Below are 16,864 nucleotides of genomic sequence, written 5' to 3' on the forward strand. Positions count from 1 at the left end.
TAGGTAGTAATGCTAATGCTGCGTGCTTTCACAGTACTGGGATGCTAAACATTAGACTTCAGTCCCGCTGTGCAGTACCCAAGTATCCCCATTTTACAGATGGGGCACAGGGGCTGTAATTTGCCAGGGATCTTCTGGTAAGTCAGTGTTAGCACCAGGAATTGAACTGTGTTCTCCAGATCCCCAGCATTTCCTAGCATCCAAGCCCAGGCAGTTGTGTACAGAAAAGAAGATTTAGACTGCACCATGTTTTGAGAGATGTATTTGGACAGAAGTCGTATTGCATGTCTTGTGTTGCATTGGAAAAGGTGTAATGCCTTTTGTTGCACATGCACAGCAATGGGAACTATTACCTACACACCGGTGTTTCAGAAGCCATGGTGCAAATGGATTGTGCCACGCACAGCTCTCCCCACACCCATGGCAACCTGACTTCCTTGCTCACTGAAACAGTGCATAGTCGGAAAAAACAGAGGGGAAAATTTCAGCAAAGACCAAAAGAGACACAATGCCCACATACACTCAGGCACCCATCTGGGATGTGTCAGCTCAGCAGCCTTGTATCCAGGATGAATCGCTGCTGTTTCTAACACAGAGCCATTACAAATGCTGGCTGTTCAGCACTTTGAGTCAAACAAGGATCAAGATTGCCTTGTCTTTTCTGAAGCTGATGATAGCTATGAAATGAAGGGTTAGTGTCCAAAGCATAGGCATAAGTATTAGGACATAATTGGCCATTTGATTTAATCCCTGGAAATGTGCAACAGTAAGAAAATATAACAGCTGTCAAAACTCCTTCCCTGTAATAGCACAGCTCTGACCCAAGGAATGTCATCCGTGTGTCTTGGGTAACCAGCGGCCAAACACGTGGGTACAGACCTGTTTGTCCAGCGTGTGCAGCAAGCTGACGGCAGAAGTCAAGGGACAATGTTGAAACCCAAAAGCCCAACCTGGTAGACCTGTAAGGAAGGACTCGTGGGATGATAGAGTGCGAGGGCCTGCAACGTCCATGAAAGAGTAGTTTTACCCCAGTTCATCACATGACGCTGAACTAAAGACCCTGTTTCCTTAGGTCAGGGCGAGTCACTGCAGGAAGGTGGAAGGTGGACCTGCATATTGGACTGCTATTGGATTAAACTTGAGCGGTTGCTTCCTCTACTAACTGGATTGTTTCTGTGCTTTGTACTTTCAGCTGCAGAGTTACTTTGCAGCCTGTGAGGATGAGACCCCAGCAATTAGGAACCACGACAAAGTCCTGCAACGGCTCTGCGAGCACCTAGACCATGCTCTGCTTTATGGGTGAGCTCAGCCTGCGCACAGCACGTTCCAGCTGCCTGGGACTTACAGTTGCAGAGCTGGGGGTGATGGGCTGGGCCAGGATCCCAGAAAGCATGGTTTGATCACCTGCTTCCAAACCCCATGTCCCACATAATCCTACCTAGCAAAACCACGTCAGGGCATTGATATTAGATCCTTAACTATTGATTTCCTCCCTCTCGACCTCTTCCTTGTTTCCTCTTCCTTTCTTATTTCAAAGTCCCTCTCCTTGCACTTCTCTGCTTTTCTTTCCTTCTCTCCCCTGCTTTCTATTCTGAACCAAGTGCTTGTGTTTTCAAAAAGCCTTTAAAAACTGGGAAGGCCCCCTAAACCTGTATTATCTCAGCTTCTGCAGAGACGGCCTGGGTAGTGCTTTTGTAATGACACTGAGGGATGGGTGGTTTCTGGTAAGAGCCACGTAGAAACTCTTCCACCACCCAGTCCAGGCAATGACTAATTTGCTTCAAGGTCTGAAAGCAGCTCTTCCTTAACCGTCCTCTGGGTTTGTTTCCTCAGGCTGCAAGATCTCTCTTCAGGCTACTGGGTGTTGGTCGTTCACTTCACCCGTAGGGAAGCCATCAAGCAGATAGAAGTACTTCAGCATGTGGCCACCAACCTAGGGCGCAGTGAGTATTTAACTCTGTATCTTTTGGGGCAGCTCTGTGGGAGGTGAGCTCCCGTTCTGGGAAAGGTGGTGCGAGATTGGAGTCAGCTCTGTGCTCGGTGTATGAGGTTCTGGGCTAGGTTTAGACGTGGTGTGTGCAGGAGGAGGTCAGGGAAGCAGCAGCTACACATGCTATTTCTGATTTTGATTCTGAAGTGCTGCCTCTGCCGTAGCTTGCCTTGTGCAAAGGAGGAAGGCAGGAGTCCTTATGTGATGACCCAGATCCCACAGGCGTGAATAGGTGACCTGAAAGGAGACAATCCTGATCATAAATCTGCAACCCTAGTGGTCACGTGTTAGCAGGAGTCATAGAATTATAGCATCATAGAAAACGAGGGGTGGAAGGGACCTCAGGTGGTCATCTAGTCCGACCCCTGCACCAAGCAGGGTCATTCCCAATGGTCCCGTGTGCCGTCTTCAGATGTCAGACCTGCAGATTTGAAATCCATAAGGCACGGGGCTCAAAGAGCAGAAACGAGTCAAGTGCAGGAGTTTGACAGCAACAGCCCTGAGAAACTGGGCTGGGCATGGCAATAACATGTTTTATCTCTGTCTCCTGATCGCACCGAGTTGGGGTTTCTGCGCAGGTATCAAAGCCAGGACCTTTGGAATCAAAATTTCGGCCGTGCTTCTTGTGCATCCGTGAAAATAAAAAAGCAGGCAGTGCAGTAGGAAGTAGCTTTGCCAGGACGGACCTGGATTACCTGTGTGGTCCTTTTCTGCACTGTCCCACACAGTTGTCATATAACTGCCAGCGATGCTGATGCTCTTTTTAATTTGCTTGAGCTGTGTGTAGCAGATGTTCTTTCCCTGTTAAAAGCAAGTGGGACCGTCAAAGCCACCTTCCTTCAGGCGTGTTGTCGGGACTTCTGCCACGTTGCCTGCCTGCTTATCCCTAACCTTTTCCTCCTGCGTCCTGTTAGCCCGGTGAGAGGAGAGCTGAGCACATAACTCATCATTCACACCTCTCTCTGCTCACACTTTGTGAGCACTTCTTGATTTTGTAGTATCTTATTAATTCAGGTAATCCAGGTCCATCCTGGCAAAGCTACTTCCTACTGCACTGCCTGCTTTTTTATTTTCAGGGATGTACAAGAAGCACAGCTGAAATTTTGATTCCAGAGGTCCTGGCTTTGCTACCTGTGCAGAACCCCCAACTCGGTGTGATCAGGAGACAGAGATAAAACATGTTATTCCCATGTCCTGCCCAGTTTCTTAGGGCTGTTGGTGTCAAACTCCTGCACTTGACTTGTTTCTGCTCTTTGAGCCCCGTGCCTTATAGATTTCAATCTGCAGGTCTGACATCTGAAGGCAGCACACAGGACCATTGGGGATGATCCTGCTTGGAGCAGGGGTTGGACTAGATGACCACCTGAGGTCCCTTCCAACCCTCGTTTCCTTACAAACACTTGCTGGTTGAAATGTCAGCTGGTTGGCTTTTGAGTGCACATGGATGACATGCTGTTGTTGCTGTGTGTTGACTGGTTGAGTGCAACTCGTCCTCTCTTTTCCACTGCAAACACTTGCAATTCTGAATCAAAAATTAATCTCCTGCTAATAAGTTTTCAGACTTCTCTGCTTCCGTGAACCTTCCTGCTAATGAACTGGTCCACTGCAGTGTGTGGAATGTGAATGCAAATGTTTCTGAGATGTAAATAATATTCCTAAGCCCGTTTCTTCCAGATGTGCAGGATAACCTCTGGAGTTCATTTCAGGTCGAGCCTGGCTGTACCTGGCCCTCAATGAGAACTCCTTGGAGAGCTACTTGAGGTTGTTTCAGGAGAACCTGAGTTTGCTCCACAAATACTATGTCAAGTGAGTGCCACTGTCCTCTCAGCCCTGCACTGTGTCCCTTGAGCTCCACCAGTGTTTACATTTGTCCTCTTAGAAGACAGGTCTCCATATTTGCTTAGCCAGACCTGCAGTAAGTTAGGGTCCACGCTTGCCTCCAGGGTCAGGGGAAGCGCGGAGTGCGTTCTGGGAGCATCTCGGCCCCAAAGCTCAGTTGTGCAGCCAGAGGAACTGCTGTGTCGAACCGTGTCCAAGCCCTGCCTGGAGCCAACAGCTGGGACCAGCTTGCAAAGTTTCTGCTGTGTGCTGGCAGTCCCTTATGCATAGATGCTTTAAGCCTTTTGCAGGGAAGGTGTGGTATAGACACATGGCTTGTCAAAGCCAGTTTCTTCTGGAAACCGCAGAGAACATGGAATATGCAGGAAGTAATGAAGGCTCATCCTCAAACTTCCTTTACTGACTTTGGGTAAAATATTTAAGAGGGTGTAAGGGGCTGAGGACCTTAAACCCCAGTGACTGACCATGAGACTGAGGCTCCTAGGCCCCTTGGCTATTTTACCTTTTAACAATTCCAGTGTTCATGACCACATAAATGTAGCTGTTCTTACAGGCACTACGTGACTGTTGCATTGTTTTATGTATTACCTGTACTCTGCTTCTCTGTCTTGCATGATGCCAGCTCTGCGTTCATTGGAGGCTCTCGTTTTTATTATTTTTATTTTGTTGTGATCATGTATGGGGATGGGGCTGTACTGGGCTGCTCACTTGTCCGATGCTTTGAAAGCAAGGAATCTGATAAATGTGGAAGCTATGCATTTAAAAGAGAAAGCTCCCAGACTTGGTAGATTTTTTTTTTTTTTTTTTAATTCTTTGTGTTATCCAAAAAGCTGCCAACATGTGTCTCATCCAGAGAGCAGATACCTGGGACATGCCCAGAAATTTGACCTTAGCTAATGTGCAGCCAACTAGTTCTCCTGGCCCTTGAAACTACAAAGAGAAGTGTGCAGCTGTCACAGATGCACAGCCCCGAGGAGCCTTGAGCCCTGAGGCTGCTGGTGGAAGGGAAGGGTTGATATGCTAAAGACAGCGGGATCCCGCTTGGGCTGTCTGGGCCTTGCTTATACTGTAGCTCAGGGCCATATTGTGGGGATTAGAAAAACAGATGGGTGGAGAATGTATTTGGACTTGTAAGGTCATGTGCTCTGCAAGGGCACTCGGGGCTTTCTTCTCGGTGCCAAAGCTGACCGTTCTTGTGTTTTATCTGTGTCACAGGAATGCCTTGGTCTGCAGTCATGATCACCTGACCTTGTTCCTTACGCTGGTATCTGGGCTGGAATTCATCCGCTTTGACTTGGATCTGGTGAGGATTCGGGTCTTGTCTAGCTGGCTTTGCTGATGGACAGAATGTGTGTAGAGCAGGAAAGCCCCATATACCACATATCAACGGGTGCTGGAGTGTAGCTGTGATAGTCTAGGAAGTGTGTGAGAAACAAGGGATTTCTTTTTGTGACATCTTTGTATTAGACCAACTCTGTAATTGGAAGAGATGATGCGTAAGATTTTTGGGAACAAAGTACCTTTGTTCCTGGAAGCATACTTAGGGCCAGTTAAGTATTTAATCAATTCCTCTTCTAAGCTGTAAGGATGTAGCCAAGGAGGAATTCTTGGTCAGAGCCATCTTCTAGTTTCACAAGTTAGCACTTCTCCAAATCAACAGAAAATGTGACTTTCTAACCTCTGCTGGGGCAGGGGAATGCAGGAAAGGGCTGTCACAAACAAAGAAACAGGGTCCTTCTAAGCAGAACAGTTTATTTCATTTTGCAAATTGCTTCCCTCAGCTCACCAATATACCCTGAGCTTTAAAACGACAGGATAGGTCATCCTCTGTGCCCTAAAGAGCTAACGGTCCTAGACAGAGATGAGATGTGGTCCATTGCCCAGGAAGGGGAAGTGGTCCTGGTTCACTGGCGAGGTCAAAGAAGTGGGAATGATTCTTGGAAGAAGGGCTTTGAAAAAGGATGGTTGGCTGCCGATAGAGCTGCTGCTGTAGGTGTGTGGAGATCACAAGGTCAAAGGCAGAAAACAGCAAATAGGAAAAGAAAGGGTGGGAGGGAGCGAGAGTATTTGGGTGAGGAACTGAGAGGAGAGATGTAAGTGGGTGTGAATTACTGTAGGGACTTTTTGGCAACAAGAGACCAGTGAATGAAGCGAGGCTGAGGGACCCCAGTGAGCAGGTTCTCAAATGAGCACGGTCTCCTATTGCAGTAGTGAAGGGAGATGATGTAGCTAGAGAAGACTGGGCCTGTCATGAGCAGTGATGCCGGAGGAAGCAGGAGAAATGACGGGGGCTTCCTTTCCAATTCCCTGAGTAACATCAGGTTATAAGGTAGTCACTGCACTGCCTTTGCATCCCTAAGGCAGCTGGTGATGTGGAAGACGCTAGCACTGAGAAAGAGGGCAGCGTGATGCGAGACAGAAGAGATGGCTGCAAGGCAGGACTGTCTGCTGATGGGATTGCTTAAGCGCTTTGAACACCAGAGTTATTCAGGCACGTTACAATACTCAGACCTGGAGCTGCACTGAAGTTTCAGCAGGCTCCAGTTGAAATGCTCTTTGAGCCATGGACTCTGTTCACTTTCTCCAACGAACCTGTTTCCATCAGCCGCTCTGTGGCACAGGCTTACTTCTTGCCGCAGGTTCAGTCTCCTGTGCTGGTGTCCTCTGATCATCTGGTCAGAGCAAACTGACTACTGCTTTATCAGCAGGTCGGTTTCTGTTTTCTCAGCACCTGCCCGCCACAAGAAAAGAGATTGGGTTCCCCAGTGCCAGTGAACTGAGATGCCTGTATCTGCATTTCTGCATTTGTCTGTGTTGGTAAAGAGAAACAGAAATGCAATGGGGTCCGGTTCTGCTAGCTCACATTTCCCAGGGCTGCCTCTGTGTTTCTGTAGTTATAAAAACAAAATATTCGATAACAACCTACAGAATGAATACAAAGGTACATTAACCTCGGCAGCTTCCGGCTCAGTTAGAAGAGAACTTTTCCAAGCAGCGGCAGCAATTTAGATGCCAGTGAAAGTTTGTTCCCAGCCCTGAGCTGTGTGACACTACCGGTTCCAGGGTGGGTATTGCTCAGGCATCTGAGAAGCACTGGTAGAGCTGTGGGAACAACAGGGGAAGAATGGGGGCCCGCAGGTCAGAACTGGGGGGTCACCAGAAGAGCTGAGCAGAGGAGCCCAGGATGGCAACAGCAAAGGATACCGTAGGTCAAGAGTGAAATGCAACTGTGCACCTGTGCAGTGGAAGCACGCTGACATTTTTCTGCTGCTGGCGGTTACCAATGAGCTCCTTTTTCAAAGAGGAATAAGCCAGTGACAGGTTATTGAAACACTTGTCATCTCTGATTGCCCCTGCCTTTAACAGGCATTTGTAACCTGCTGTTTCTGCATTGCCAGTGTCTTTCTGCACTGTTTTCTTTATACTGCCCTCACTACCTGGTTTATAGGAGTAAAGGCCTGTTCCTAAGCGGACCCTGATGTACTGTGTTATATTCTTATTCCCAGGATGCTCCTTACTTGGACCTGGCACCCTATATGCCAGATTACTACAAGCCTCAGTACTTGCTGGACTTTGAGGATCGCCTGCCCAGCTCCGTCCATGGCTCAGACAGCCTCTCCCTCAACTCCTTCAATTCAGTCACCTCGACCAATCTGGAATGGGATGACAGTGCCATTGCTCCATCGAGTGAGGGTAAGTGGCCTTGGAGAGCAGAGGAAGAGGGGCTGGGAGTGGATATGCAGCATCTCTGCCTAAGAGCCTGAGCGCTGCAGAATAGTGAGGAGCAGCTCGGGTTCGGGGACAGTCTCTTTTCCCAGTAAAGTGTTTGAAGCAGCTTGCGCATTTGAACAATGCACTTTCCCATTTGCTAAGAGCCCACTAGCTGGATGAGAGAGAAGTGTGGGAGCTGGGTGCCGGGGCAGATTATAGGCCCCCCCATCCAAGGAGTGCCTCACAGGTTGCACTCTGAGCCACCTCAGCCTTGCTTCCAGAGGTGTGGTCAGTGGAGACCACATATCCCAGTGGTTCAGTGTGGCATCTTGATCCAAGCTGGCAGACTCTCCTAGGAGAGCTAGCTGTGGCTGGAAGAGAAGAGCTTTTTGTGCTGCATGTCACTGGCAGTCTCTTTGCATCGGGGCATATTCCCATCCTTGGGCTGTAAAATTCCCCCTGTGCTACAGGCAGGGCCGCTGCATTCTTCCAGGAACTCAAACTGAGTGTTGTTCAGTGGGACAGCTGGAGTCAGGGCTCCAGTCCAAACCAGGGGATGGACATGTCTTCTCAATATTAATTGACCTTGAGTAATGGATGTAGGATAACTGCAGCTATCTTTGCAGGTAGCTGAGGAGCAAAAGCTGGGTCCACATCTGAGCATTGCCCTCCCCCTCCCCACCCCAGTTCAATGTAGCATGTAGGCCTGTAGATCTAGAGAGGCTTACGTGTGTCATTACGAACTATTGCGTAGTGAGTTAAAGTGGTTTTGTGAGCTTGAGGACAGAGAAGGGACTATCACGCTGAGCACTGGCCCTTTCCTCAGCGTTTGTTTGATGGCCCCCACTACCAAAAGCTAATCAGCTGAGGCGCGCTGGTTAATAATTCCTGCTGCAGCCAGCTGGGAGGGAAAAGGCCATACCCTTCCCTTAGAGCCAGCACCCCCAAGCAGCCACGTGACCAGCCAGGATCCTTTCCACCTGAGTGAGCTGTAAACTTTGTAATTGTGTCACAAACAATTGTGTTGGAATAAGGGCATGTGTGCACGTGGAGTTGCGCCAGATTAGGTCCCTCTGGTAACTCCATGTGTGGATACTCTCGTTTCAGGTTAAGAATGCTTTGTTCTTGGTTAAAATGAATTAAGCTAAGCCGAAACAAGGCACTGTTTTTCCAGAATAAGAGCGTCAATGCACAGAGCTTTTCAAAAATAATTCCTTGTGTTCGGCAAGATCTATACGTGGTGTCCAGGATCTGTCAGACTCAAATGGGGGTGGTCTTTCAGCAGGATTTACCAAGATTATCTGCCATCCCTGTTGTCTTTTTTGCAAGACAGAAACATGGAGAATTTGAGAGAGCAGGAATGGCCTATTTGGGTCATTCTATGCTGAACCCAGTGGCAAAGTTTACAGCAGTTTTATCTAGCTCTTTCCTCAGCTTCTTAGCAGCCCTTCTCACTTCCCAGAGGTGCCAGCCTCTGGGCATCGTCACGTAGCAATGGGAGGCAGTGCAGAAAGTTCCCTCAGTAATAGTCAAGGGGTGCCCCTAGCAGTAATCAGTCCGTTTTCCATTGGACCCCCAGCTCTTTTTCTCTGGCATTATATTGGAGATTTGGCCCAAACTGTTGACTTGCACCATGTCACATCAGACGTAACCCTGCTCTGGCCAGCAGCAGAAGGTGCCTGGGCTCCAGCACTTATCTTCTACCCAAAGTCTGTTCATTCACCTGGGGAGTGTGGATAGTGCCACAGTGTAGTTACAGTGGTTAATGTGTTAATCAAATGGTGGTGAGGACTGGAGCCCAAGAGACGCAGATGCGAGTTGAAACTCATAGGAAGCTGGGAGCATGGTTATAGCCGGGAACAGAGCCGGGAACCCTTCGTTAAGTTGTTACAGCTCCGTCACCAGCTCCCCGTGTGATTCTGGCTGCCAACTCCTCATCTGTGTCTCAGTTTCCCCATCTGTGAAAGGAGCCAGCACTGACTCAGAAATGTTGTGTTGTTCCTCCTCTCACCCCCCATCCCCAAATGAGCTCAGACAGGAGGTAGGGCAGGTGGCACCTTAGAGACCGACGGGTTGAGAGAAGCAGGAGCTTTCATAGACAACTGTCTGCTTCGGATGGCTGTGAGAGGACAGTTCAGCCTCTCTGAACCAGGTAGGCTCTAAGGTGTCACCTGCTCTGCCCTTGGCCTGGCTTCAGACTAACACGGCTTAACACATCCATGGGACTAAGTGAATTGAAATTTATAAAGTCCTTAGATAAGATGTGCCAGAACCAGTCACTGTTTTGACCAGGTGTCCAGCATTTGGTTTGGAGAGAAATGTGAGCATCCTCCATTTAGGCAGTGGGCCATTTGCTTTGAAGCAGGATGATGACAAGTAGATGTTAACATGATTAACTGTTTTACTGCTGATCATTTTGACAGGAACTTCCAACTACTCTGGGAATATAGGTGGAGTTTGGGATTTTAGGTGGAGCTTGAGCAGAGGACAAGTTGCCCCCCTTAATCAGACCCTTGGCATTGCAAACACTAATGAATCAAACATCACAATACCTCGGGGAGGTGAGTATCTGTGGGAAACTGAGGCACAGAGAGGTGAAGGGATTTGTGCAATGAGCCCTGTCAAGTCATGAGAACTCAGGACTTCCTGGCTCTCGGCCCGAGGCACGAATGGCTAGGCCGTACCCATCCCTGCCCACTTCACTTTGACAGTGCCTCCCATAATGGCCCCCAAGCTCAGATCAGGCCCCTGGGACTTAGTACGATACCAATAACAACAAGCAGTGAGGCAGATTTCCTGCGACAGCCACGTTCCCTAACCAGTTTCTCATCCTTTTCAGATGTCTAATCAAAGGTTGTTTTGTGTCCCTCCCCTCACCCTTCACATGCTTCCCATGTTCTCCCTCCAGCCCTACTACTTGTATTTCTAATCCTCAGTTTTGTCCCTCATTTTATAGATTATGATTTTGGAGATGTCTTTCCAGCAGTGCCGTCCATGCCCAGCAAAGTCTGGGAAGGTGGGACAGAATCATCTCTTAAACTGTTTCTTTTCTGCATCATTTCCATCCCAAGCTTGCTGCATGCTCCGTGATTTGATTTCTTAACACGAACCAATGCTCTAATCTTAATGGAATTCTGTGGCAGGAGAAACGGGCTCGGTGGCGAGCCGTTCCCCTGACGCCGGAGGTGGAGGTGTGTGCCACATGCGCTGTACAGGAGGATATGAGGTTCCCCGTACTGTTTCAGCTCCTTCTCCTGACTCCGCACATTACATCTTTGCATATGTGTTTGGCTGGTGGCTTAAAAGACTGAGCAAAGGACACATGTAGCTGAAATCTGTCTCAAGGGAAATTTGATTTGTTCAGTAGGGAGGCCCCTCAGGATATTGTAAGGTCTGTCTTGAGAAGGGAACCTTTATGCCAGGCCTAGAAAAGCACGTGTTAAATTGCTTGGTGACACTGACACTCGGTGATCAGCCTCCCCAGGTGGTTACAAATTTCAGTACTTGAGGGCTTTTCAGTGCAGCAGAGGCCATAGGGTCCCTCCGTGAAGTAAAGAGCATGCGTCAATCGGCAGGGACGTGTCTGGATCAATCTGCATCCAGACATTACCCACAAACCGGGAACCAGTTGCTGATTTAATTCTGCTTTTAATAAGGAGCTTTCTTGATTTCTAGGGAGAATGTTTTAATCCCTCTCCGTTGGGCTTTGACCCATGCCTACTTCCAGCCTGAAAATATTTCTTGAAGCCATCACATTCAGCTAAAGACCTCATTCTGTTTTGCCACGGCACCACTTACTTAACCTTTTTAAGTGTGGCTGTCAGCTATGTCTGTGGCTTCGTGTGAAGGGCATGTCTGCATTTCAGCAGCATGCTGTCCTTTTCCAGATGCGATGCATCACCGCCATTGACATAAATACACCAGCAGATGTCTGCGCGTATTCTTCACGTGCAACTGGAGTAGGAAATCTCCCTGCATTACCCCTGGAGGAAGCATGGATGTACTGTATACTCTCATTTGTAGCTTAAAGCTGGACGGATGCCCTCCATTACACAGGTTTATCAGACCGGTACGTTCAGGCAGCGTTTGGGGAACGAGCTGCTGGAATTCCATTAGGATGCCTTTCAGTTGCTAACTTTCTCTCCCCTCTGAAATGTTTTTCTCCATTTCCTGAAACACAGGAGAGAAACTCTCTGGTTTTCAGAGCATGGGCTGAGTAGTCATGAATGAAAACCACTGCACTTCTGAATGGTTCAGTCACAAGTGATTAACGTGGGATCTGGCCTCATTCTGGGATGTCTGGTAGCTCTCTGCAGCCAGGGGCCTAACAGCCTTCACTATTCTGGGAAAAACAGGAATGACTTAACCTGCCTATATAGCTTCCAGCCACTGTTCCCTGCCGTGCTCGCTACTAAGGGATGGAGGAGTGGAGGGGCTGTGATAACTGGCTTCTCCCCAAAGGCCAGTCCCCTTTCACAGCTCTCTGCAGCAGCTTCTGCTAAGACAAGATGCATATTCTCTCAATCTGTAATTTTGGGTTGGGTTCTCTAGCTGTCCTGGAGGGAAGCAGTTAAGTTTGGTGTAGCTCTGATGTTGAACAGCATGGGTGGTGGCTGGCCTCGGTGTTAGCTTGCTGTGGTGGGTTAATTAGTAGATGTACTGATGTATATATTACCAATCATTACTGCCCCCTGGAACAGTCAACCTGCAGGGTGTCATAAGGCAAGCCAGACTGAGTGGCTGCTGTATTGAATTGGAGGTTGTATTCAGTTCTGGAGGATTGTTCCTTTATAATATGCTTCTTAAACTTGCATATATACTCAAGTGTAGAAAATATGGATTGTCTTTGGAAGAAAGCAACAGTGGACTTTTTAAGAGCACGTGCTGCCTTGTGGGCCAGGGAAGGACACGAAACGTGCTGTAGCAGCCTGAGATTGGTGCTGCTTCTGTTTGTAGTTTCCATTTGTAACCCTGTGCCAGATCCTCACCGAGGGCTTCCCCTCAGGGGCAGGTTGCAGGATCAGGGCTGGTATCCACTTAATCAGTATTGTATAGAGCTGATCCAACCTCTACCAAAGCAAGTCTTGCATCGAAAAATCCCCTCTCTGCTGCCTGAGCTTGCTTAACGGATTTCTTTGCCACATACCCCAAAATCAAGTGGTTAAGAATCCTTCTACCTTTCCTCATTTAAATGGACCTATGAGGATGCAATCCTTTCTGTTGGACAGGATCAAATATCCATATTAGTAATGAAGGTAATAAATTACATGGCTGGAACTAAAATTGCTTTTAAAAGCCTGTTAAGTGTTTCCATTTGACTCCATTTGGACAGGGCAGATCAAGATCACGCCAGTCAGCTTTGCTTTTGTCTCTAGTCAGTGTTGGGTCCCCTATGAAGACCTCGTACTCTGCCAGTTGTAGGGCCAGGTCAGACCTGAAACAAAACACTGCTTTGAAAATAAAATTTCCAAAAACACCCCCCATCTTTATAAATGCTGGGTTTAAGCAAACAGTTTCATTTTCCTCTTCAAGACCTCGGAGCCAAACCTATACCCTTAATTGTGCTAAGCAAATTAGCTAAGAGCTGCTTATTTGGGCTTTTCAATCAACAGTGTTTGAGAGTGTCTCTCTGAACGGCATGGTGATATTCCTTGATCTGACTTTGTTGCCAGATAACCCTGAGCAAGAACTGCATGAGCCCACAAATCCCCTTTTTGTCCGTTCCCACTAACACTAGCCCGGCCAGTTGTGCTAAGGCTTTTCTGCTCTCTGTGCTGTTCCTTGACACTGGCTGCCTGGTAAGTGCTGTGTTTCTCCTCCCACAACTCTGGCCATCATTGCATATCAAATGTCAGGAGGAAAGTAGCTTCCCATTTATTATTTTGTGCCCTGCAGTCTCCTATCTCCTGTCCTCTTGTCAGCCAGAGAGCTCATGGCAGCAGGAATGATAGAATTTAATGCTAGCCAAGCACCTAGGGAGAAGTCAGCGTCAGAAAGAAGCTAGGTATTCAGCTGTCCCTCGATGGAGACCTGAGAATCTGTGCTCATTCACTTTCCCGATCTCTTTTTCTGATTCCTCATCAGGAAATTGGAAAGGTTAACTGAGAGCTGATATGTAGGTCTCTTTAAATCACATACCTACAGGGTAATTTCTCTGACCAAGTAAGCTTTGTCACATCTGCCATGGGACCCCCATCAGTGTTGTGCCTTGAACAGGGGTGGCAATGCCATATCTTCCATCCGCAAGGTCTGGAGGTGGTGCCTTCACAGTGCTTCTGACTCCTCGTCAGCCCATCCCCAGGTCTTTTGCACAGCAGCTCAGGGAAGAGCTGGGAATTGGGTCCAAAGGAATCAGTTTGGTGTCCCCACGCTGTCAAATCTGTCTGATAGGATGATGTCTAAGCCGCCGTTTGGCCTGAAGTGCTGCAGATTCCAGCTCCCCCTCCCCACACCTCCACATTAAACTTGTGCGCGAGATTTTTTTCTACTGCAGTTTCCCCAAATTGCTCCACCTGTCCTCCGAGCAGGAGTTCACCGTGAAGGCTAGAGCATGCAGGGCAGCTTGCTCAGGCCCCAACTCCCTCTGATCCCAGCGTATGTACTGTAGCTGCCAGTGGGCATTTGGAGCCTCCAGCTGGCAACTGCTACCTGACAGAGCAGCACGATGGGCCACGTATCTGGTTGATATCCCCTCTTAGCCCGTGATGCACTGGTGCTGTCGGTCCCTACTGTACTGGCAGTTGCCGTCTCCCCCTGGAAACTGTCTGAAGGCTGCCAGTCGCTAGTGAGTTCCCGTGGGAACACGCAGGCTTTTTTCCCATTTGGTGTGAAAGGCAAATTGAGGCCAGTTCCCACCCTGTGGCACTGGGCTCTGCAGTTCAGGCCTCACAGTTGCCCATTTACTAAGTGCCCGTAGGAGGCTCCTGATGGTACCAGCCTAGTGAGCAGTTTTAGTATCAAACCTAGATTGTTTCTGCTGGAGTGGTGCTGCTGGCCATGACCTTTCAGAGCCCAGCACCTGCGCACAGCCTTGCTTGACTGACACCCAAACGCTCAGTGTAGGATTCCTGCTCTGGTGACAGCCTCTGACTAGGACTCTGCTTTTCCCCTGTGCCAGACGGAGACCTCACGGATACTCTCAGCTGCCCGCGCTCCGTGGCCTCTGACACAAACGGCAGCAAGGTTTCCATGAAGAGCCCAACGCAGCGCTACAACCCCTTCAACGAGAAGGCTGAAGTGTCCTCCAGCGAGACCACCCCAGTGCATGCCGCCTCCCAGGAGGGGGTGGACGCGGCCACAGAAGGCACGGACCAGTCGGAGAGCTGCACAGAGCTGGAAGTCATCAGGTTGGTACCGAGCTGCCCAGATCTGAGAAGAGGAATCTGTGGGTGCCTCTGGGCAAGGGTCACTTGAACACCTAGGCTTTGACTGATCCAAAACTGACGGTGCAGCATGAGGAACAGGATGAAACAAGTATTCTGAAGAACCTGTGACGTAGCACAGGATTAAAGTAATTCAGCACTGAATGCAGCTACTCCCGTGATCGGTAGAATAGCAGAATAGAGAGGTGAACCCAGATATGCACGTAGGTAGGGGTCCGGCTCTCCTCTACCAGCACAAGAGGCGCCTGCAGTGACCCACCAAGTGAGTCTAGAACAGATGGCAGCAGTATAACCAATGATTAGAAACACGGAGAGAGACAGAGAAACAACCCAAGCATTTGTCAAGGGTGCCATGGGGTGTGATGCACTGTTAGCCCTGCTCAGTGTGCAGGCATGAGTCACGAGATAAAGGAGGTCTTCAGTCTGAAAAGGTTGAGGACCGCTGCATTGTAGACAGGAACGTCACTCTCCATGTTAATGGCAGAACCAGTCTGCTAAGGAGCCCATGTAGTATGATGCTCCTAACTAGAGCCTCAATGTAGCTGCATCCTGGAGCTTGCAACTCTCTCTAATGGCAGCAAGCATCACTGCATCTCCACGTCCAGCCTCTCCAGAAACTGCAACCCAGTTGCTGTCAGCTTGGGTTGTCAAACCAACAGAGCAAGGAAGCAAGCTGTGATACTTGGATCCTTTCTGCTTCTGCCACCGACTCCCAGTAGGCGCCTCTAGTCAGGTCGCTTAGTTTCTGTGCCTTGGTTTGCCCATCTGTACATGCTACCAGGCTACCAAAATTGTGCAGCTTTTCTGAACGCCAAGAGAGGGCAATGTAGTTTTTGGCTGAAAGGCTCTGTGTGCATGTGTGGGTGTGCTTGGGGATTAGCTCTTCGGTCCGATTCAACGAAGAAACCTGTACCTGTTTCGCTACTGTAAGCTGTTTCTGTCACAGGATAATCGTTTCAGTAGTAGCGAGCTGTCCCTGAAGAAAAGGGTAAGCGCACAGACGCCCAAGCCTGATGCTGTATCACAAGTGTAGGTCCCCCTCCCATAGGCGCTGTGTGCAAGGCCAGATTCTGGTAACGTCCATGCTGGTTTCTTACTTTGCAGATTAGCTAAAAAGAAGAAGACGGGCAAGAAAAAGAAAGTGAAATTGGAGGAAGCGGCGAATCCTTCCCCCTCTGCTACTGCCGAGTCTAGTGGGGACAGTGGCGTGAACGGACTGAGTGATGGTGCTGAGCTGCAGAAATCCAGCAGCCCTCCCTGTCCAGAGGCCGTTGAGGGCCAGGAGAGGCCGGAGGAAAGCGGCGAGCACTCGGCCCTCGGCCAGCTGGACCTGCGGATCCCGGAGATGAAGGACACCTCCATGGAGAGCATGGGGCAGCCGCTGAGCAAGGTGATCGACAAACTGAACGGGCAGCTGGACCCCAGCGGCTGGAACTCCCACGCTGAGCCCCCCGATCAGTCCTTTCGGACCGGCACGCCAGGGGAGACCCCAGATGGGCCGCCCTCTGGCGACTTTAGTGAGGGGATTTCAACCCCCATGGACTTCTACCGCTTTACCGTTGAGAGTCCAAACGCTCCTGCACCAGGTGGTGGCAACCATGACTCTGCAGGGAATGGCCAACCGTCACATGTTCCTGGTAGCCCTGAAGCTGCTGGACAAGAGGAAGAAGGAGGAGAGGGAGAAGCGGCTGGGGCTGTAGAGGACTCCCAAGAGGAGGTGGCTAAACCCCAAGCCAGGGAGACTGAAACTGCCAGTGCCGAGGCACCCAGCAAGCCCAAGAGAGACCAGCCCAGTCCCTCCTTGAGCAGTGCTGAGGACTCTGGGATGGAGGAGGGCCAGGGCAGCCCCTCGGACGCGGCCCATCCGTCGGAGTTCAGGTAGGACGGCATCGCTGGGCCTGGGGGCGGCGGCATGCTGCAGCAGTGCAGATGAACGCTCTGT

The 16,864-nt window shown here is 49.5% G+C and overlaps 1 protein-coding gene across 2 annotated transcripts in view; it reads left to right on the forward strand.

The window, feature by feature from the left end:
* The window catches only part of PLEKHM2 (pleckstrin homology and RUN domain containing M2), a 48,226-nt gene that overhangs the window by 21,149 nt on the left and 10,213 nt on the right, over positions 1-16,864 (forward strand). Inside the window, exons 2-10 of one of the 2 annotated variants that reach the window (XM_019541419.1) lie at positions 1,193-1,299; positions 1,834-1,943; positions 3,697-3,796; positions 5,045-5,132; positions 7,336-7,522; positions 9,964-10,101; positions 10,497-10,556; positions 14,658-14,886; positions 16,027-16,800. In XM_019541419.1, coding sequence (XP_019396964.1) covers positions 1,193-1,299; positions 1,834-1,943; positions 3,697-3,796; positions 5,045-5,132; positions 7,336-7,522; positions 9,964-10,101; positions 10,497-10,556; positions 14,658-14,886; positions 16,027-16,800 — 1,793 coding nt within the window. The remainder of the gene's footprint in view (positions 1-1,192; positions 1,300-1,833; positions 1,944-3,696; positions 3,797-5,044; positions 5,133-7,335; positions 7,523-9,963; positions 10,102-10,496; positions 10,557-14,657; positions 14,887-16,026; positions 16,801-16,864) is intronic. The other variant, XM_019541420.1, reaches the window with a different exon arrangement.

The sequence above is a fragment of the Crocodylus porosus genome, unplaced genomic scaffold, assembly GCF_001723895.1.
Source record: "Crocodylus porosus isolate Cpor-Errol unplaced genomic scaffold, CroPor_comp1, whole genome shotgun sequence".
NCBI classification, from domain to species: Eukaryota; Metazoa; Chordata; order Crocodylia; family Crocodylidae; genus Crocodylus; species Crocodylus porosus.